The 21,333-nt window shown below is 52.3% G+C and overlaps 1 protein-coding gene across 1 annotated transcript in view; it reads right to left on the bottom strand.

The window, feature by feature from the left end:
* Positions 1-202: 202 nt before the first annotated feature.
* WNT7A (Wnt family member 7A) overlaps positions 203-21,333 on the bottom strand; it is a 61,172-nt gene continuing 40,041 nt past the window's right edge. The window contains exon 4 of the mRNA XM_003926178.4: positions 203-2,642. Within this exon, the coding sequence (XP_003926227.1) occupies positions 2,163-2,642 (480 nt within the window). The 3' untranslated portion in view covers positions 203-2,162. The remainder of the gene's footprint in view (positions 2,643-21,333) is intronic.

Raw genomic sequence — 21,333 nt, forward strand, 5'->3', positions numbered from 1 at the left:
ATCTGTTTATCCCTTCATCCATCCATCTATCCATCCATCCATCCATTTATTCATCTACCCGCCCACCTGCTTATTCATCTATACATTCACCCATTTACCTACCTCCAACCATTCACTCCATGGCTCCTTCACATGCCCACTCCTCCAGACACCCAAGTAAAAGAAAAATGAGGGGGAAAAGGTCCAACGGAAGAAACCAAGCAACCATCCAGTCACTTTTATTTGCCCATGCTGTGATCCAGGCTCAGTGTGGACATTGAGGAATCAGACACAACCTAGATACTGAAGGGCTCCTAGCAGGTGGGGCCATGGGGCTGTGGTCTCAGAGGCATCTGATTTTCACCCATGGCTGTGGGGACAGAGTTCAGAGGTGCCATCTCTTGGTGGCTCAACACAATCACACACAGTCTCTGCTGTCTGCCTCACACCACCAGCCCCCACATGCAAGCAGAGACCCTGGGGAGCAGCAGATACAAAAGCACGCAGCTCCATGCCTGAGACCTGATCTCCCAGGCACATGGAGAGAAAGAGACACTTGGGTAGCCTGGAAACACACAAACACATATACACAGGAGCACAGCAGAGGCACTGGAAGGCATCAAGTCATGTGGCTACCTCCAAGTCCCTAAGGACACACGCACACACAGAAATGCAAATGGACACATATTAGAACACCCCCAGCCTGCTGGAGGACAGCTTTCACGCTGAGGCTCTGGGCATAGCTGGACCCAAAGCAAAGTGGGCTCACTCACACCTCTCCCTGCTGCTTGGCCTTAGGAGCAGGATATCCAGGAAGCCCCACTGGGCCCAGCTGCTCATCGGCCCCTCACCCCACCTTTTTTTTGGCCCCTCATCTGAGGACTGCATCTCACCTTCCAGGACACGTAGGCAATGGCAGGTGTCTTGGTGAGGTGTGGGGCTCCCTGAGCAGGCCTCTGCTGCATGATGACGGCCAAGTCCCTGTGACGGGCACTATGACCACCCACCACAGTGACTCATTTTGAGGCCACTACTCAGAGGCCCTGCTTGAAAGGTCTGAGCTTAACAGGCTGAGGCTGGGGATTTGATTCCTTTCCCGGCTAACACAGATGAGATGACGCCTCAACCCCAGGCATCCAGGGGGAGCTTGTGCCCACTTGGCAAACCGAACTCAAGAATCCAGCTGTGTGAGGGGTCCCATGAGGCCTGACCCCACACCCAGGCATTGCCCCTCCTTACCCCAAATTGAGTACCAGAATTAAGAAAAAGCACAGGCCGTGAAATGATACAGCAGACTCAATATAAATAAAATATTCATATAAAAATAGTCTCTTACAAAATATTCTCTCTTATCCAGTGGCTCACTTTCCGAAAGATGGAAACTGCTGGGAATTTATTATTATTTTTCCTCTCTATATATTCCAAACTGGATTTTTCTAATGGTGACATTTGAACTTGGTGGGGGTAGCGGGGCAAAAGGATGGGAAACATACTCTGGAAAAAACATCTCCAAATCTAGACCAGCTTAAATTTCTGGATAAGTAGCAGCAAACAGCAAAAAAATATAAATGTGTGTGTATATAGATCTATATATGTATAAAGGATGCCTGCTCTTGTACTTAAACATCTAGTGCTGTGGGGGGGGGGGCAGGTACTTGCAAAATCAACTAGTAGAAATGTCTGCATAAAGAAGAGTTATGTACAGTTTTACACGGCTCCTCGTCCTAGCAACAAAATCATCCCGCTAGGAAAGCAAGCAGTCCACTTTGATTGCAGAAAACGGATCCCGACGAGGTGGAAGAATTCTTTTTAATTAAATAAATTAATATTATTTTTATCAGAATAAATTGTTAAATATTGCTATGGTGAGGCCCAGGGGTCCAGAGTTCCTGCTGCAAAAGGCTTCACTCCAGCCGCAGAGGGACCTGGGCTGTGTCTGGGGGAGGGTGGAGCAGCATTGGGTGTGGAACAGAATAGCTGAGGGCTCTGAGAGATTTTTTTCCCGCAGATACCTGCAGGAAACCCAGGAAAAGTACCCTCCTCAGCAGAAAAGACAAGCTCAGAATTCCTGTGGTTCCCTGTGAAGATCCAGGCAGTGACCTGCCAGGGAGCCCGCAGCTTGGAAATGGTCCGGTCCTCCCAGCAATCTAACTTACAGCAGGAGGGTGGTGTGCACACGAGGCTCACTTGCACGTGTACATCTCCGTGCGCTCGCTGCACGTGTTGCACTTGACATAGCAGCACCAGTGGAACTTACAGTTGCACTGCCACACTCGGGCATACTGGTGGGTGTTGTAGCCACGCCCACAGCACATGAGGTCACAGCCGCTGGCTTGGGGGGCCGTCTTGTTGCAAGCGCGGCCCTGGGTGCCCACGCTGCCGGTCACCGGGTCCTCCTCGCAGTAGTTGGGCGACTTCTCTATGTACACCAGGTCCGTGTCCATGGGCTTGCGGTAGGACAGTGGCTTCTTGATCTTCAGGAAGGTGGGCCGCTTGTTGCGGCTGGCGCGCACGGGCTCCACGTGTACGGCCTCGTTGTACTTGTCCTTGAGCACGTAGCCCAGCTCCCGAAACTGTGGCAGTGTGGTCCAGCACGTCTTGGTGGTGCACGAGCCTGATACGCCGTGGCACTTACATTCCAGCTTCATGTTCTCCTCCAGGATCTGCAGGGGAGGGCAGGGAAGAGCACAGCACAGGTCACTGCACGCCAAGGCCAAGAGCAGCCCCCAGCCCGCCCCACCCCTGCCCCACCTGGGTCTGACTTGAGTTTTCTTTCTGGTGTAGGAAACTCAGACCTGGATTCCAGGCCCTCTCACTCAAGCCTTTGTGCTGTGCAAGCCACGTCAGCCCTCTGTGCAGCAGTTTCCGCTTATGTAGAATGAGGATAACAGTACAGCTTAATTATACTCATACAACAAAATACTACACAGCAAGAAGAACAAATGGATTGCTCACACATGCACAAAGACTGGATCTTTGAGAGGCAATGTTGAGTGAAAGAAGTTGGACACCAAAGAGGACATACTTTATGATTCCACTTATATGAAGTTCAAGAATTGACTAGTGGATGTTCTTCATTTAAACTTTATTCACTTACGAAGACAGTGGACTAGAGTTGGGCCATGAGCCATATTTTGCATACCTTTGTTTTAGAATAGCCCAGCAATATGAGAAGGCAAGATTTTACCCAGTGTACAGGATATTCAGGTTGTTTTTAGGGTACTTATTTAGAGTACTTTAAAAATTGTTTTTCTTTCTTTATCTTGCTTTCCTTCCTCCCTCCCTCCGTCCCTTTCTTCCTTTTTCAACTACAAAGAAACATCTTTGGGACTAAAGCTTCTCTTCCTTCCTCCTCCATCCTAAGACACGAATGGAGCTTCTACTGGGTACCAGGCATGGAGATGGGGATTTCCCGGTGAGCACAGCTGCTTGGTCACTGTGTATGAGCATTTCCATCATCCTTCATTCAGGTTGTCAGATTGCTTTTGCCTGTTATATCATGAAAGAATGAATGGATGAAGGGGTAACTGAGTGGACATTTGTTAACCCCCTGCACACACACTGGCCCATGCCTTTATGTTTGGCATCTTATTAAGTCCATGAAGCTAGTATGATTATGACTCCTTCTTACAGAAAAAAAACCTTTGCGGCTCAACTAAGTCTCAGAGCTGGTCTATGAGACAGTCTGAGGCAAGGGACTTGGAGCTGAGGGGTGAGTTCAGTGCCTGCTGGCCACTTAGTTTCCATGTGGTGCTTCTTTTCTGGGCCTCAGTTTCCTTAACTCTAACATATAGGGAAGACAATTCCATCTTTTCTGCCAAAATCAGGGTGCTGAAACAGAATCAGACATTCAAGAAACACTCACTGGCCTCGCCTCTGGCCCTAGACCTGTTCAGGATGCTGGGGATTCCGAGGTGAAAAGATTAAGTCCCTGTCTCCGAAAATTGGGTCCATGTTCAGGGTCCTCCTAGCCCTGAGACCTCTGCTTCCAGGAGTGGTGACCAGTATTTGGTCAACAGAACCACCAGGGAGGGAGCGCCACCACATTTCAACCTCAGTATCTACAGTCAATGAGCCAGTGATGCCACAGGCATCCAGGGTGTTCAGGAACAGGACTGGCTGGTTGAAGGCTCTGGTTCCAGAACACCTGGCATCACAGAACACCTCCTGTAGGCAGCACTGTCCCAGAACCCCCATACATGCAGCCCACAATGGATGAGCAGCCCCTTCAAATGCAGGCTGTGTCCCCAAAACAACATAGATATCCCTTTTGGTTGTCAGTGAGGGGATAGTTCCCAAATGTCCAGCCTGTCTTTCTGCCTTGGCTTAAGTGGTAAGAGAAAGAGCAAAGACTTGGAGGTGTGATGACACAACTGGGGGCAGAGCTAGGCAGCTGTTTCGGATGCACTCAGGCCCAGCTGAGCTGGAGGCTTCAATGCAGAGATGCCTGGGGGATGCTCAAAATGGATTTTGACAATAGTGAGTGTTGGCGAGCATACGGAGCACCTGGAATGCTCAGACACACGTGGTACACATATGTTGGAAACCCCTTTTCCAGTATCTAGTAAGGCTGAAGATCCACATGCCTATGACTCAGACCTTCCATTTCCAAGACATATACTCTAGAGATTTACACTGTGTGTGCAAAGGAAACAGGTTCAAGAATGTCCACACAGCAATGTTCATAATCACTCTGACCTGGGCACCATCCAGATGACCATCCACAGTGAGTGGAGAAACCACAGCGTGTGCATTTCAATGGAACACAATAGGGCAGTGACAATGAACAGCTCTAGCAAGCCACACTGACAGGGACTAACTCAGAAACACAGTGTGGAGGGAAAGAAGCAAGTCAGAAATCATTTCCGCAGAGTGATTTCATTTGGATCGCGTTCAAAGGCAGGCAGAACTGGATTGTATTGTTTAGGAGTCCATCCACCAATATCAAGACAAGGTCGGCCCCAGGGTGGGGAGGGGCTGCGGTTGGCCAGGAGCACCCAGTGGTCTTCTGCGGGTCCTGACAATATTCTCCTTGATGTGGGTTATGGTTGCATGGATCATGCTTTGTAACTATTCTTTTAAGTGAACAGGGGTGCTCTGTGCACCTTTTTCACATAAGCAATATCTCAATTTATAAAAATGCAGTGGGTACAATCAACGGCCAACAAGCACATGAGAAGATATTCAGTAGCACTGGTCCCCAGGGAAAGGCAAATTGGAACCACAACCAGATGCTCATTTATGCTCACAAGGAGGCTAAGACAATAACAGGTGTCAGCGAGGGTGTGAAGCCATCAGAACCCTCCTGCACTGTCAGCAGGCATCTGAAATGAGGCAGCCACCCTGGAAGACAGTCTGGCAGCTTCTCAGAAAGTTAGTCACAGAGTGTGTGACTCAACAATTCCACTCCTAAGTGTATGCCCAAGAGAAATGGAAACATATGCCCACAATAAAATGAGTATATGATTGCTCACAGCAGCATTATTCACAACAGCTAAAACATGAGGGCATAACTCCATCAACTATTAATTGATAAACAAAATGAGGTATACAATGGAATGTTATTCAGCCATAAAAAGGAGTGAAGTACTGACGCACACTACAACACGGATGAGCCTTGGAAACATTATATGCTAAGTGAAAGTAGCCAGACGCAAAAGGCCACATGTCGTGTGATTGCATTTAGATGTAATGCCTAGAATAGGCAAATCCATAATGACATGTGAGATATTAGTGGCTGGGGGAAGATGGGAATGGGGAGTGGTGGCTAACGGGTAAAAGCTTCTTTTTGAGGTGACGAAAAAGATGTAAAATTGATTGTGGTGATGCACATACCTGTGAGTATATATTAAAAGCCACTGAATTGCACACTTTAAGTGGTGACACTGTATGACGTGTGAATTATACCTCAGTAAAGTTGTTTTCTTAAAGGCAATGGGAAGCCCCTGGAAGGTTCTCATGGGAAAGCAATACCAAGGTTTGTGTGTTTCCACGTCTGTGATACCAAGGGTTTCTACTGTGGCGGGTCCTAAGCAATGGCCCCAGTGCAGAAGGCGGCTCCCGGGTCCTGGGTGGGAGTCGCTGTCCCTTCTGCCCTCTTGGCCCCTGATGTGGCCTCCCTGTTCCTCTGAGGCCACTGATGGCCTGACATTGTGGTAGTATTGAATGGGCCCCAATCAGGTGACATCCCTCCCGCTAGCCCTGCACACTCTGCATTTTGAGAGCTGCAGTGACTGCATTATGTCCACATTAAGCCAGGCATAATCATAGCTGCCTGGCCAGGGCTGGTCACCAGATGGGCACTCAGCCCTCTCCCCAAGGCAGGGAACAACAGCAGAGGAAGTGTATGAGGGACAAAGCTACACTCTTTGCACCCCGCTGCTCGAGGCCAGGCTTCTGAGCTGCCTGAGGGACCTTCTGAGCTCCTTCCCCACTTGAACAGCCTGGGCTCTGTGCTTAAGTGTCAGGAGCTCTGACGGCTTTCAGGCTCAGGCTTTAAGATAACATGGCTCCGTGCAGCTTCCCAGAGCCTGGCACACAGCAGGTGTGCAGAAAATGCCTGAAGACAATTCACCAACAGAGTGCATTCAAATCACTCCACAAACAGTGTGTCCCAGGCCTGAGCAATTGTCAGTTGAATGTTCAGAGTCCCACGGGCCCTGCAAGGATAGCCAGGCATCAACCCCCCATTGGTGGATACAGATGAAGTCAAGAGGATTCAGGAAAAAGCCTTGGCAAGGCAGGGGGACAATCAAGGGGCTTGGAGCAGTGGCAGAATGTCAGTATTTTGTGTTGGCGGTTGCACCATTGGGTTGCAGGTTAAAGACCAGCTGCATGAAACTGCTAGAGTTTGCCATTTTGCCATCTTGTGATCCTGAGATTTCACAATACATGCGAAAAATAAATGAGGAAGTAAATCTGTGAATCTGGTGTCTGGCCTCAGTAGGCCCTTTCAGATGGTTTGGCCAGTGGAAGGCACTGGCAGGAAATCAGAGGACTGGAGGAAAGTTCTAAGAGTTATTCGCCCTGCTTGCTACCTGCTGGGCCCTTCAAGATGTCTGCATTCCCCTATCAAAGGGCACAGCTCCTGCTGGGAAGTCCTGTCTATACAGCCCCCTGGACTCTAGCAGCTCAGCCTCCCCTGTCTTCAGGCCTAAGGAGTAATGGCTCCCCAGTGTAGCCAGTTCCAGGGTGCTGCACCATCTCGTTGGGTTCCTTTACCTTTGTCCTGTTTTATTAGCAAACTCTTTCATTTTAAAAATAGCTTACTGCAGTACAATTCACATACCATACAATTCACTCATCGAAAGTGTGCAGTTCAATGGTTTTTAGCATATTCAGAGTTATGCAACTATCATTACAATCTAATTCTGGAACATTTTAGTCACCCCCGCAAAAGAAACCCCCTACCCATTCCAGTCACTCCCCATTTCCCCTCTTCCCAGTCCCAGACAGCCTCTAATCTACCTGTGGTCTTTGTAGATGTGTCTGTTCTAGACAGATGTATTTTATAAATGGAATCACGCAGTATGTGGCATTTTGTGTGTCTAGCTTCCTTCACTCAGCATGAAGTTTTCAGGGTCTGCACATATAGCATGTGTCCGAATTCTCTTCCTTTTCACGGCTGAATAACATAACATGGTACAGGTATGCCACATTTTATCCATCGGTTGTTGGACATCGGTCTCTTTCTAAACACTCCTTAATTTCCCAGTCTGAGTGTGCCTGTGGCATCCAGCCATGACCACAGTGGATACACCTGGCTCCTCTGCGGCAGGACGGAGCCGGGCCCCACCCTCCTGGCCTCCAGGCCCGTGCTCTCTCCGCAGCAGCCACCTTCGCTTGAACAAGCTCACCCTTCCATGTCTCTCAGCCCTGCACCTGCCATTCCTTATCTGGAAGACCAATCTTTATCACCATTGCAGATGATGGCCCCACAATCCCACTACCGAATATCTACCCTGTGGGGAGGCGTGTGCTTGTGTAAAATGTCAGCCTCACGGAGGCCTTATCTGAAAGAGCCAAAGGCCAAAAGAATCTGAAGATCTGCCAGTGGGGACTGGATATATAAATTATGGCACACCTAGGAGCTAGAATGTCCTATAGCTGCTAAAGAGAATGAGGTGGTTCTTACTAACCAGGGCTACTCCATAGTTAAGAGAGCAAAGCAAGGTGCAGAAAAGCTTGCAGCATGGGAGCTTGTGTGTATGAGAAAGAAGACTCATATATGTGTGCTTGTAAGAGCACAGGGTATTTCTGGAATTATATGAGGGGAATTGGTAAGAGCAGCTGTCTCTGGGGAGGACACCAGTGCCAGGGGACCAGGTGGACAAACAGGAGCCTTACTTTTCATGGGATTGTCTTTTGTAGTATTTAAATCTTCTGCCATGTCAGGACAAAGTCACCTCCTCACAAAGCCTTCCCTGATTGTCAGGATAGACAGTCACTCCCTCATGGTTTCTGAGTCTGGCCTGCACTGCTAGAGTCCTTGTCTCCTTCGAACTGGAATGATCTGCCTATCTGTCAGCATCCCCCCAGGCCAGCAGTTCTTTGTGGTGGACACAGAGACAGAGCATCCCAATTGCCCTCCGAGGGAGGACTTGCTTCATAGCTACAGGTAGTGGTATGCTGCCCAAACTGGCTCTCGGAAAAAAAAAACAAAAAGCCCTGGTATGTAGTGTTTCCCAATTTCTGAGGAATAAAGTAAACGCTCCCACCGTGACTGGCTTTAAGCCACCGGCAGTTCAACAATTGACAAATCCCTGAATATTTAGTAGTGGGTCTTCCAGCCCAACGGAGTGGGCTCCAACACACCGCTGGCCTGGAAGTGTGATTAGCACACAGCCTCCAGCTGTCAGATCCTTCAGGGTGTGTAGCCCTGCACCTGGGGACCGAGAGAGTCAGGGTTTAAGGGTCTGGCCATTTTAGCCAGAGGCAGTCCACTGTGATGGGCAGGACTGAGTCCAGCACTCCCCATCAAGGCTTTGCTGGCCAGCATCCAAGCTCAAGTCCTCCCTCCGTCCAGCCCTGCTCCTCCTCTTCCCCTGTATACAGACCCCTAGTAAATAGCCGGGACCTGAAACTCCATGTCAGCCTCTGCTTCCAGAGAACCCCACCAGCCACACTCATTGGGCCCCAGGCCAGGTCATTCACCTCTAAATTCCCAGCCTCTGACGAAGAACCTTGCATGCAAGTGGTGCTGCCTGGTGTTTGTAAGGGGAATGGGATCTAGGGTGTGTCTGTCCACACACACATTCCCTCATGCACCTGTTTTACAGTGAGCACCTACTGTGTGCTATTTGGCGTCACCCCTGCAGGAGAGTCCCCGTGAGGATGATGACACAAGCAGATGCTGTTGCAGTCTTCTCTGAGCTTCCAGTCCCCACCTTCCCTGAGTTTGCAGTCCTTGCCACCTCTGAGCTTGTGATTCCAAACCAGAAGTAGCTATGGAATAGTAATTCCCCCGAGTCGAATCGTACACTGTAAGTTCTGTGAAGGAATGAAAGGGACAGAGAAGGAAACTTGAACCTGTGGGAGCTGCTCCTGTGTGCATCTCAGGGAAGCCTCCCCCAAGAAGGCCGGGCTGAGCTGGAGTCAGATGACAGGAGGGATAACTTAGAACTGGCCAAACTCAGGGAGACGGGGAAAAGGCATTTCAGACTGGAGAACAGAGCAGAGAACCGGAAGAGGGAGCAGGCTTAAGGAAGAGCATATATGAGCACATCGTGAGGACATTGCAGGCACAGTGAGTGGCTGGGAAGAAGGGCACCTGGGGAGTAGAAGGGTCTTTTGGTGCTACTGAAATCTGACTCCAGCCAGCTCAGGCACCTACAGAGGATAATAGGAGTGAAGTGCCAGGCAGACTTCAGTCCCTTGCACAGAATAAAACAAGTGGCTGAAACCAGCCAGAAGAGGGCTAAACACCTACAGTTTTTGATATCTAAAAAACTGATTGCAAAATCACAATATGGGAGAGACTGAGAAAGATTGAAAGTAACCACAAGTTCAATATGAGCTAAGAGGCTACTAAAAAGCCAACACTCGGGAGCCATATTAACTAAGGCCTAATGCCAACAATAAAGGAGGGGATAGTCTTGCTATGCAGTTTTCAGAACTGGAGAATGCCTGAGGAGATGGAAAGAAACAGAGCATGTCTACAGGAGAGGGCTGGAGGACCCACATTGAATGAGCTGGAGCTGCTCAGCCTGGAGAAGGTAGTTTCTGGGGTCCCTGGTCACTACTCCACATGCTCTGCAGGCCTGACCCAGGACAGAGAGAGCAGGAGAGACTGTGTGTCCAGAAGGCAGAACTGGGACCCCAGTTGATGGCTGGAGTCACAGAACAGTAGATTCCAGCTCAGTGAGAGGCCAACCTCCCCAACAAAGCTCACCAGGGCTCAGGAGGGTTGCTGGTGAGGTAATGAGCTCCCTGTCCTGGAATGTGTGTAAGCAGCAGCTGGGGTCTGTAAAGGGGATTCCTGTACCATGTTGGGTGGGGCTGCAACCCAGAGCATTCTCTGCCTCCCAGCCATGCCCCAAACCTGTCTGGAGCAGCAGGAAGGATTTTCTGCACCACTGGAGGGAGAAAAATCAATCTCTTTCTGACAGGTCCCCCAGGAAGAGCCAACAATGTACCAGGTGCTGCCCAGAGCCCGGAATTATTCAGGGTGGGGTTCTCAGGCCTGGGAGGGGCCCGGAGAGAAACTTGGCTCCAGAAAATTCCTTGATTCATTATGCCAAATAGATACTATCGAATTCGGCACTTCTGGGCCTGTCCCAGACCCTCAGGCTGCCCAGGTGACTTGGGGGTGAACTTCCTGGAAGAAGGAAGGAGTCTTGGGAGGGGGAGGCAGACAGCGACCTCTGGCTCCCATAGGGTCCATGCCACATGGTGCTCCTGTGGCTGGAAGTATTCGCCACCCTCCATAGCATTCTGAGGGACATCTAATTTTAAAAACCAAAAGCTCCTTCCCAGCGTTAAACACGCTGCTCACTGTCATCCCTGTCCCCAGCACCCACGGCAGGCACCCTGAAGCACTGGGCGCTCCGGGATCGATCCTGCACTGCCTTCGTCCAGGAATGTGTCCCCATTCATCTCCACAGGCCCAGCCCAGCCCAGCCCTCCACAGCCCTCCACGGTGCCACCTCCTCCGCAGAGCCTTCTGTCCCAGCCCCACCCAACCCCAGCACCTGATGTCCTTATCTTGATGCTTTATTTTCTAGCAAGTCCAGCGAGCCCTTGAAGCTTTGCAAACAGTGACTCCTCAGTGAAGCCTTCCCTAGCCCCCAACACTGTAGTAGCCCCACTGGTCATTGCTAAGGATGGGTGACTCAGACCAGTCAGGGTCAAACTGAAGTGGGTCGTGGGGATTCTGTTGGTTATCTCCCACCAGATATGAACATGGGGGAATGCAGGGGCCAGAGCTGTGGACAGGCATCGTGCAACCACATGGGGCTGAGAATGGCCCCGACTAGGAAAGCAGAACTGAGAAACAGAGAGGGAGTGAGGGAGGCGTGTATGCAGCTGGGTCCTGGGAATATCATTTACACCCTGGATCACGCTGGACCTGAATTCATTAACTCAAGACCATTGCGCTTCAGGAACTAACAAATATCCTTTGTTCTTAAGCAAGCTTGAGTTGGGTTTCTATCCATTACAGCTTGAAGTACCCTAACTGGAACACAAATCCTTTCATCTGGGTGGTGGAGATGCCCTTTGTAAAGCAGATAGTCAGCCCCTAAATGACGGGTTTTAAGCCACACATGGCATGGAGTGGGTCTGGGGAGCCAAGGACTGATATGCCTAAAAAGGCCTTTGGAAGGCCAGGACCTTGAGGGCTGGAGATCGAGACTCTGGGTTAGCGGGGTATCTGCTGCTGCCTCCCCTCTGGAGCCCCTCTGAGGTTGGCCAGCCTGGCTCCTCTTCAAACAGTGGTCAGTTCTGGACCACCTGCACCTCAGGTTATGAGCAGTGACCTGGGCAATGAGAACCAGTCTCCACAAAAGCACAGTGTGACGAAAGGCAGCCTAAAGCAGAAGGGCAGGCACCACGGTAGGGTCAGGTTGCCCAAGAAGCTCAGTTCAAATCCCACCCCTGCCACCACATGCTGGTGATGGTGGAAATGGCCCAAGGGAACATGGTATACACTCTCTGGCTCTCCATTTCCTCATTGCTGCTGGCCTACTTCTGAGCACGGAGGCTGAAAACACAACGCACCGCCTGAAAAACAGAGAGAACCAGGAGAGCAACTTCTCACTTTCTACATTTGGATGCTGTGGTGTCAGAGTGTGATTTTGTGACCATTAGGCAAGACCGAGGGGCTGCCAAAGTGACAATGGCAGAGTGAAAGGGCGAAAAGAGCCGGGGCCTAAGAAGAGACTATTGAGCCTCTGAAACCACGTCCAGACTTTTATTCTGCAGGAAAAAGAATCTCCTATCATCAAAGCCACTTTTGGTAATAGTAAGGCATTCTGTTACTTGCAACCAAATGCATCCTAAGTGATTTTTTCCTCCTTGTAAAGTAGGGACAAGTCCTTTCAAAGGCAACAGTGGGTTAAACGAGACAGCTGTTTGAGGCCTGGCACCATGCATCTCACAGAACTGGCGCCCAGCCTGTGGAACTTTTCTCATTCTGAGCAGTGGCTGCTGGGATGAGCGCGCACAGGGCTGGAAGGGCAGGCAGGGAGAGCGGCGCTGTGGGGTGGAAGGAGCCGTTGGATGGAGGTCCTGCTTCTGTCTGTACACTGCTGTGTGGCTGCAGGCAAGTCCCTTTCCTTCTCCGAGCCTCAGTTTTCCCTACCAATGAAGGCACCACAGGGTGATCTCGGCGAGAAAAGATGGGGACAGAGGGAGACAGGGAGGTCAGGGGGAGGAGAGAAGCAGGTTGGCTGAAGTTGTCCATACTCTCCCAGATGTCCGTGGGGTGCAAGTCCATTTCTGTGCAGGGCAACAGCTGCAGAGATGTGAGGAAGTGACCATTTCCCCGAGAGGTCATTAGGAGTTCCTGGGGAGCCCTGCTGTTGAAGCCCCAGCCATTTGTCCTTTCTTCTGCCTTCTCCCACACCCAGGTCAACTCACCAAAGAACCCCTGTCCTTTGCAAATGCTTCCCCAGTGCCTGAAGCTTGTCTGTGCTGCTGCCACCTGGCGTGGCAGCCCCAGGGCATCTTTAGGCAGCCCTTGCAGTAGCTACCTTTGTTCTCCCCTCACACGAACGGCAGCGTCCTCTCCCATCCACATTGCTGGTACCGCTGTCTCCTATGCTCAGACCCCAGCCACCCTCTCCCCAACCTTCTCCAAAAAGATCCAAGTCAGTCTGACCACATGGCAAAGGCGGGTCTGGTCAAGGAGATGCTCAGAAAGCAGGCGGGAGCTTTGCTGGGCGTGGAGGCCCCTCACCCTCAGGCTGGAGGGCTGATGGCTTGGTTTCCACAGAAGGCCATGCTTGGGTCAGACTCCAGAGACTCGAGGCAGGAGATGGTCACCAAGTCCTGCTGGCTTCCTCTTCTGTGCCCCGTGCCTCAGCTCTTCACGTTTCTTGTCTCCAAGCACCCACCCTACAGCAACCAAGTGACACATGGGTCCAATGTCCCCTGTATGTGGGGAAAGGTATCCCTAGCTGCTGCTCACCCCGCTCTGCCTCAGGGAAATCCAACTGGGACTGGAGGGCAGGAGAAGATACAGGCTGGACTTTGACACGCTGGACCCCCTGTCCATGGACCACATGGCAGCTGTGACTGCTTCCCTACCTCGAACCACAGCACCTGCCTGGTGGCGCCTCTCCCCAAGCCTCACTCTCTCCACTAACACTGCCTTCTAGGACAGTCAGAACTCCCCACTGTTGTCAGCCCCAAGGTCTTTTTAGGATTCCCTAAATCCTGCCCTCACCCCTGTGGTCATCCTTAACCCAAACTTTCCTCTGTTACCCCTGACTATGCCATCTCCCAGACCCTGGCTCCTCATGACCTCAGCTCAATGGAATACACCTGGTGGTGCAGCATGGGGGTTAGATGACTGAAGGTAGAGTCCCAGGGGAAGGAGGTGCTCATAATCACTGCTGTGATGATGTAGGCTTGTGCCATGGTTCAAGGCTCTGCAGGGGGACAATTTCTCGGCCTAGGGCTCAACGCTGGCCTTAGGCCCAAGCTGCTTGGTGTCATTTCTTCCTATGTGTATGCCTGAACTTCTCAGCAGACTGAGCAGCACAAGGGCAGCATCCATGCCCACCTCTGATCAAAGCCGCTGCCTCCCAGGTAGCTGTGGTGCCGAGTGCCTGACACAAATGCACACAGAAACCTTCTGAGGCAGGTTGACCATCATCAGCCCGTTTCACAGATAAGCAGACTGGGGAGCCAAGGGATGGCAGTGTTGGCCACAGTCAAGACAGTCGGGAAGCGCGGAACTGGTATTGGAACCCAGCAGTCTGGCTCTGGAGCTGTGATGCGGTGTAATAGAAGGAAGGTGGGTGGGCTAGGATGGGCTTGTGGCCTTGGTGATGGTCCCTGGGCCAGTTTATGTAGTGGACACTGTCGCATGCCACCAGGATCTGTCCTTCAGGACCAGGCACTCCCTCTGCAGCTGCTGGGAGTGTTGCAGCTAATGGCTAGCAGCTGAGTTTCTTCCTTGGCACTACCCTCCTTTAATGGAAGCTGTCTCACCCAAGGCTGTGACCCCCTCCCTGGGCAGTCCCCCAGCCAAAGACTGGTTGGTGCTGGGCACAAAGGCCTGTCTCCCTGCCTCCATGGGGCTAACCTAGCTCCAGATTTCTCATGGGACCAGCAGAAGCCCCTGTGGCTGCTGCCTCACTGGCCAGCTTCTCTCGATGCCCAGGGCTGCCTTCCTCACTGCTTAGGTGTGTCTCCCCAGAGTCCTGCCCAGGACCTGTCCTGCTTGCAAATGTCCACATCAGGGGCCCTTTCCAAGGCACTGAATGAAGACAACGTGGAGCTCAGTGGGCAGGCAGACTTGGAACCCCCACCCCAGGAGACAATGAGCGTGGATGCCGACACAGGAGAGGCACTGCAGAGCTGCCATCACCTGCTCCCCTCCTGTTCCTGCTCCTGCTTCTCCTGCTCCTGATGATGTTCCTCCTCTTCCTCCCCCTATTCTTCCTCCTCAATATCCTCCTGCTCTTCCTTCTCAGGCTCTTCCTGTTCCTCCTTCTCCCTCTCTGCCTCCTCTTGCTCCGCCCCTCCTCCTGCTCCTTCTCTTCCTCTGCAGGCTTCTCCTCCTCCACAGGTTCCTCCTTCTTCCCAGGCTTCTCCTGCTCTTCGTCCTTCTCCTCCTCCTCCTCCTGCTCCTATTCCTCCACAGGCTCCTCCCATTCCTCCTCCTCCACAGGCTTCTCCCACTCCTTCATCTCCACAGGCTCCTCCCACTCCTCCTCCTCCACGGGCTCCTCTTGCTCCTCCTCCTTCTCAAGCTCTTCCTTCTTCCCAAGCTTCTCCTGCTCTTCCTCCTCCTCCTCCTCTTCAGGCTCCTCCTACTCTTTCTCCTGCTCCTCCTCCTCCTATTCTCCTCTCCCTCCCCATGTCGATCCATCTTCAGAAAGCTGCATTTCAGCCAGCTGCAGCTGTATACCTCTGGGCGACTCAGATGAAAGAGTGGAAAAAACGGCTTTTTTTTTCTGTAAACATTTGAAGTATTTTCTTTTTGGTGCATTCTTTAAGTCATTCTGGATGCACTGACTTCAAGCAAATATTCCCGCCTGACACTGTGTGGATGGCAGGGAAAAGGTGTACCCCATAGGACAGGGCCCCTGGAATGCAGCCTGGGAGGTCCAGGAAGAGGGGTTTCCACCCAAACCAGAGAGTTTTCCTGGTCTACATTGGGGACCTTCTGAAACTCAGTGTTGGCCAAGTTACAACTGCTCAAATGCCCTCTATGGCTCCTGAGGCTGAGGCGGAGATTCCACTGCCTGGCTCTCGAGGCCCTCCATGAACTGGTCTCTGCCCAACTTTGGGTCCTTGTAGGAGCCCAAGAACTGTGGGCACATAGCCCCTCACCCCAGTCTCATCTCTTTCTAGGCTTCTACCCCTCCAAGTAACCTGTGAGGCTTGCACAAAGTCATCCCCCCATGTGCTTACACACATGCAACCTCCCCAGACACAGCCCCATGCAACCCCCCGCAGGCTTACACCTTCACACTCACTGCACACTCAAAGCACACACCCTCACACCTGTGCCCACATACCCACAGTGTGCACCATCACAGGCAGTTATGCACAACCCACATGCTCACAGACAGGTACTTGTCATGCTGTCCATCCCTACACAACATATGCACACATCGCCCTTCACACACAGTCCTGCTCACACACTTCCCGGCACACAAGCTCACACACACTCACACACCCTCAAACATGAAGGGAGCCCATATGGTGGCAGTTACCAGATGGACCCACTGCACACTGGCCCCGTGGGCCCTGGGCCGGGTCTCAGCTTTGCTACCCTGTAAACTGGAGCATTTAAAGTAGCAGACCCATTTCAGAGGGGGAATAGTAGAGCCCCACACAGTGCAGCCCCACACAGTGCAGCCTCTCACAGTGCAGCCTCTCTCCCATAAGCGACCTTCCTGGAGCCTGCTAGGTTGACGACGGGTCAGGGGTTGCCTTGGGCAGGCCTGTCCTAGAGTCTAGGTTAGTGGGGACTGCGACCTGTGGCCTGGGGTGAGGCAATCAGGTGACCGCAACCACAACATGAGGGACAGGGAGGCTGACCAGGGGACATGGAGCTCCTGAACCCATGTGCTTCTCCCAACTACTGGAGCACCATAAAATGGACTTGGGATTCAGTCATTCATTCACTCATTCATTCATTCATTCATTCACTCATTCATCTTTCCACTACACATTAACTTAATCCCTTCCCTAGCCAGGTGCTGAGGTTGGTGGTCAGGTGGACAGAAAGAGGCAAGCCTCCGACTCCCTTGAAGCTTAAGCTCTGGAGGAGAGGGGTGGCTGTGCCGCCAACTGTCACACGGGCATGAAGCTGGTACCAGCTTCCACCAATGGTGGTTCTGAAGGAAAGTGCAAACCTGCCCCTGCTCCTGTGGTCACCGCTCTCAGAAGTTCCCTCCACAGCCTGGCTGGAAAATGTTTTTAAGAGAAATCTGAATCAGGAAGAGTATTAGACTGCATTGGGCAATTGCTGATTTTACTCAGGGTGGTAATGATACTATGGTTATTTTTTTTTTTAGATGTCCCTATTGATTTGAGATACACTGTCATGTGCGGGTTAAATAACATGCTGTCTAGAGTTTTCCTTAAACCTTTCCAGTTGTGGGGACCTGAGGAGAGAAAATGAAGTAGAGGATTTGGGCCACAAGCTGGGGTTGCTTATGCGGAGGGTCAGGTGCATGCTGGGGACTGGGTGCACACTGGAGGTCGGGTGTATGCCGTGGGTCAGGTGCATGCTGTATGGATCAGGTGCGTGCTGTGGGTTGAGTACATGCTGGAGGTCAGGTGCATGCTGTGGGTTGGGTGCAGAAAATATGGATTGGTGCATGTTGTGGGTTGGGTACATGCTGGAAGTCGGGTGCATGCTGTGGGTTAAATGCAGAGCATATGGGTTGGTGCATGCTGTGGGTTGGGTGCATGCTGGAAGTCAGGTGCATGCTGGGAGTAGGGTGCATGGAGCTCCTTACACTGTTTTCTCTCCATCTGTCTTTCAGGCATCCCTTGCTGCCTCTTTGATCTCAGCTCCTATGCCCTCGTTCACTCCATGCTGGTCACAGTGGGTTCCTTGCTGTTCCTGCAGCACCCCAGGCACACTCCTGCCTCAGGGCCTTTGCACCTGCTGCTGTCTGCCTTGGGTACTCTTCCCCACTCTCCATGTGGCTCCCTTCCTCGGTCCTTCCAGCCTTTGCTCAAATCTCACCTTCCCTGTGAGGCTCTCCCTGACTTCTGCCCTTGTTCCCCTCTGCGCCACCCACCCCCCTGGCTTGTTTTGCTCCCTCGCTTGCGTCGAATGTGTCACAGCACACATTTTAGTTGTGTTTATCATGTCTCCCTCTAGAATGTAAACTGCCCAGGGGCAAGGACTTAGTCTGTCCATACTCTTCAGTGTCCCAGCAGCTCAACCAGTGCCAGGAACATAGCCGGTGCTCAGTAAATACTTGCAAATGAATGAGAGCAGTAAAAAAGAAAGTGGCTGGAGTGATGAGGTGAGGAAGTGACCTTCTTGAGCTGAGAACCAGATATTGAGGAGGAGTTGATGAGGCAAAAAGGGAGGAAAGGGCAGGCCAGGCAGAGGGAAGAGCATGGGCAAAGGCCGAGGGCAGAAGGAAGCAGGGAGCGGTCAGGAAACAGGACAGAGGGCAGTAGGCCAGGCTGGAAGGCCTGCGGGGTCTTCGTCCTGATGGTTCTCACTGGGGTCAGAGGAGCGCATGTGGAATGGCATTGGAGAAGCTCTCTCAGGCATTCATGCAGAGGACAGACTAGAGACCTGAGCAGGAAGGTCCTATGATGCAGGAAGACGCAGGGTGGAGGCTCAGTCAGGCAGAACCAGAGAGAACGGGGAAGCATGCAGAAACCAGAGGACTGCCCACCTGGCCAGCTCCCAGGACAAGGCCTCTGTGAGCCCCTTTGGTGGTAAATCAGCTACAATCTGTGCAACTGATGAGGGCCGAGCCAGCGTCCACAGCTCCTGCTGACCTGCCTGGCTCTGGCCAACCCCGCTGGCATGCAGAGCTATAGCACACAGAGCTAGAGGACCCAGGGCACGGGCCCCTACATCAGTTCAGATGCTCCTCTCTTGGCCAGAGACCTTGGGTCTTTCAGGGACAACCCCAAAGATGGTGGACTTCAAAGATGGATGGGGCCTCCCCACGAGGCTGGTAGAACAGTGACACCAGAAACACATACACAAACTTGTCCACAAATGTCCGTAACAGCATTATTCATGATAACCAAAAGGCGAAACAACTCAAACGTTCATCAGTGGATGAATGGGTAAACACAATATTGTCTTTCTGTACAACGGAATAGTATTCGACTATAAAAAGGAATGAAGTACTGACACATGTTGCAACATGGATGAGCCCTGAAGACATTATGCTGAGTGAAAGACCGCAGACACAAAAGCCCACTGCGTGTATGCTTCCATGTGTATGCAATGTCCAGGACAGGAGAGCCACAGAGACAGAAAGCAGAGGAGTGGCTGCCAGGGCCTGGGAGACAGGGTATGAGGAGTGACTAATGGGTACAGGGTTTCTTTGACGGGTGCTGAGAAGTTTCAAAATTGATCGTGGTGATGGTTGCACAACTGTGAATACCCTAAAAACCATGGACTTGTACACTCTAAGAGGGTGGATTGTACGGCATGATAATTGTATCTCAGTAACACTGTTTAAAAAAGAAAAAGACCAGAGACTCTATTGGGCCAGTGTCCCTAGGGACTTGGGCCCATGGGGCATAGCTGCTAGTGTGGTGACAGGGCGTCAGCCCTCGTGTGGGTGTGCAGGGCTCAGCCCCGGCCCCCGGATGGGCATGGCCGCATCCGCACACTCTCCCAAGCCTCTGCTTCAGGGTCACCTGCAGAGTCCCAGGCTTTTAGAATCTGCTGATGCCTGGGCCCTAGCTGCAGAGGTTAGATTTCATTGGTCTCAGGTGTGGCCAGGTGTCTGCTATTTTAAAAAGCTCCTCGGGAACGTCACATGTGGCCAGGGGTGGAGAGCCCTGGTCATGTCCTCCATCCACACGGGTGTTCCTGAACCCTCCAGTGGAAGCTCCCGCTGCAGGGCCTCTGCTGGGTGCCAGTAAAGTGAGGGTGGTTGGACAAAGTCTCTGTCTTCAAGAAACACCCAGGTAGTCAAGGAGACAAGCAGATCTGTAGAAGGGAGACTGGTCCATGACGAAGGCCTGTATGTACTGCCATGGGGCCCGTGAGCAGTTGGAGGAGGTGACCTGTGGGGTCTGAAGGATGAAGAGGAGTTCACCACTGGAATTGCGAGGGAAGGGTGTCACCGGTGCCTGAGCAGGAGCGCAATGCCCTGGGGCTGGAAAAACCAAGGGAGCGGGTGTGGGTGCAGAAGAGAGGCTTGGTGCAGCCGTGACAGCCCCAGGTAGGAAAGAAAGGCAAGTTGGAACCTGAAGGGAGGCCTGGATGGAACTGCCACAAGACGTGAGTGCTGAGGCCCAGGGGCCTTGCTCCTCCTGGCTGGAGCCCAGCATACTGCGGGGCACTACTGGGGGGGTCTGGTGTGGGAGTGCTGGCAGCTACCCGAGGCCAAGTGGTAGCTTCTGATGACAACGTCATCTTTGCCCTGTCCCCTGAGGCCCCAGGGCACCTACTGCCTCAGCCCTGCCAAAACCCTCTGTGAACACATAATGTTAGGTATTCCAGGACCACACCAAGCCCGTTCCTGCACCAGGACTCTGCAGCAGCTGTTCCTTCTGCCTGTGACACCCTTCCTCCAATTCCTCAGCTCTGGCTCAGCAACATAAAGCCACCCTGGCTGCCCCTCTCCACAGTGTCCCGTGCCAGCCCCTCTCACATCCCTGTCTCACGTCCCCACAGCCATGTGGGGCACTTCGGGATGACTTGCTTGCTCTCCCTCCCCTGAATGTCAGCTCCAGAAACACAGAGCCCCCATCTGCTGTATTCAGGAGCATCTAGAGGAGGTCTGCCTCTTGGGAGACACCCAGCAAGCATTTGCTGAGTGAATGAATGAATTCACCCTTGCTCAGGAGTCTAGATAGCCATTCTTTCACGGTGGGTTCTTTTAGAAGAGGCCCTGACTTAGTCCACAGAAGATCAAGGCTGAAGCATCCTGAGAGTCTCTGGGACAGGGACACAGGTGGCGATGCTCTGGAACATGGAGAAAGGGCCCAGGAGCCAGGTCACACCTAACTGAACACCCTCTGTGCCCTTAACTACCTCCATCTGAGCTGCCGGGGCTCCAGCAAGGCCCTGCCCAGATGGCCAGCTACGAATGAAGCCCTATGAACCTCCCATCCCAGACAGGAGCTCCCTGAGACACAAGGAGCATCTCTAGCCTCTTTTGACTTGTGTTGGCATCCAGCATGCAGGAGCTGGCGTCCAGGAGGCTGGACTGGCCTGAACTGAGGTTCCATGCTGCCCTGCAACAGCACTGGGACGTGCGCAAAGACACCTCCTCTGAGATACTCTGTTCCGGCCCCTGGTTGGGTAGAGGTTTTCCAGCCAGGAGAATGGGAATATACCCCCGATAATCTCTGCGTGTCTGCAGTTTCCAGCTGAGGGTGCGGTGGGGCCTCTTCTCCTGGGCAGAGCGGGTGGGGGGCATGATTGAGAAATAATCAATTTCTCAGTGCACTGAGCTACAAGGAGCTGCTGCAGGAGCAGAGAGCCAGGGCCCAGACGGACGTGGGTTTCTG

This window comes from Saimiri boliviensis, chromosome 8 (assembly GCF_048565385.1).
Source record: "Saimiri boliviensis isolate mSaiBol1 chromosome 8, mSaiBol1.pri, whole genome shotgun sequence".
In the NCBI taxonomy this organism is placed as follows: Eukaryota; Metazoa; Chordata; class Mammalia; order Primates; family Cebidae; genus Saimiri; species Saimiri boliviensis.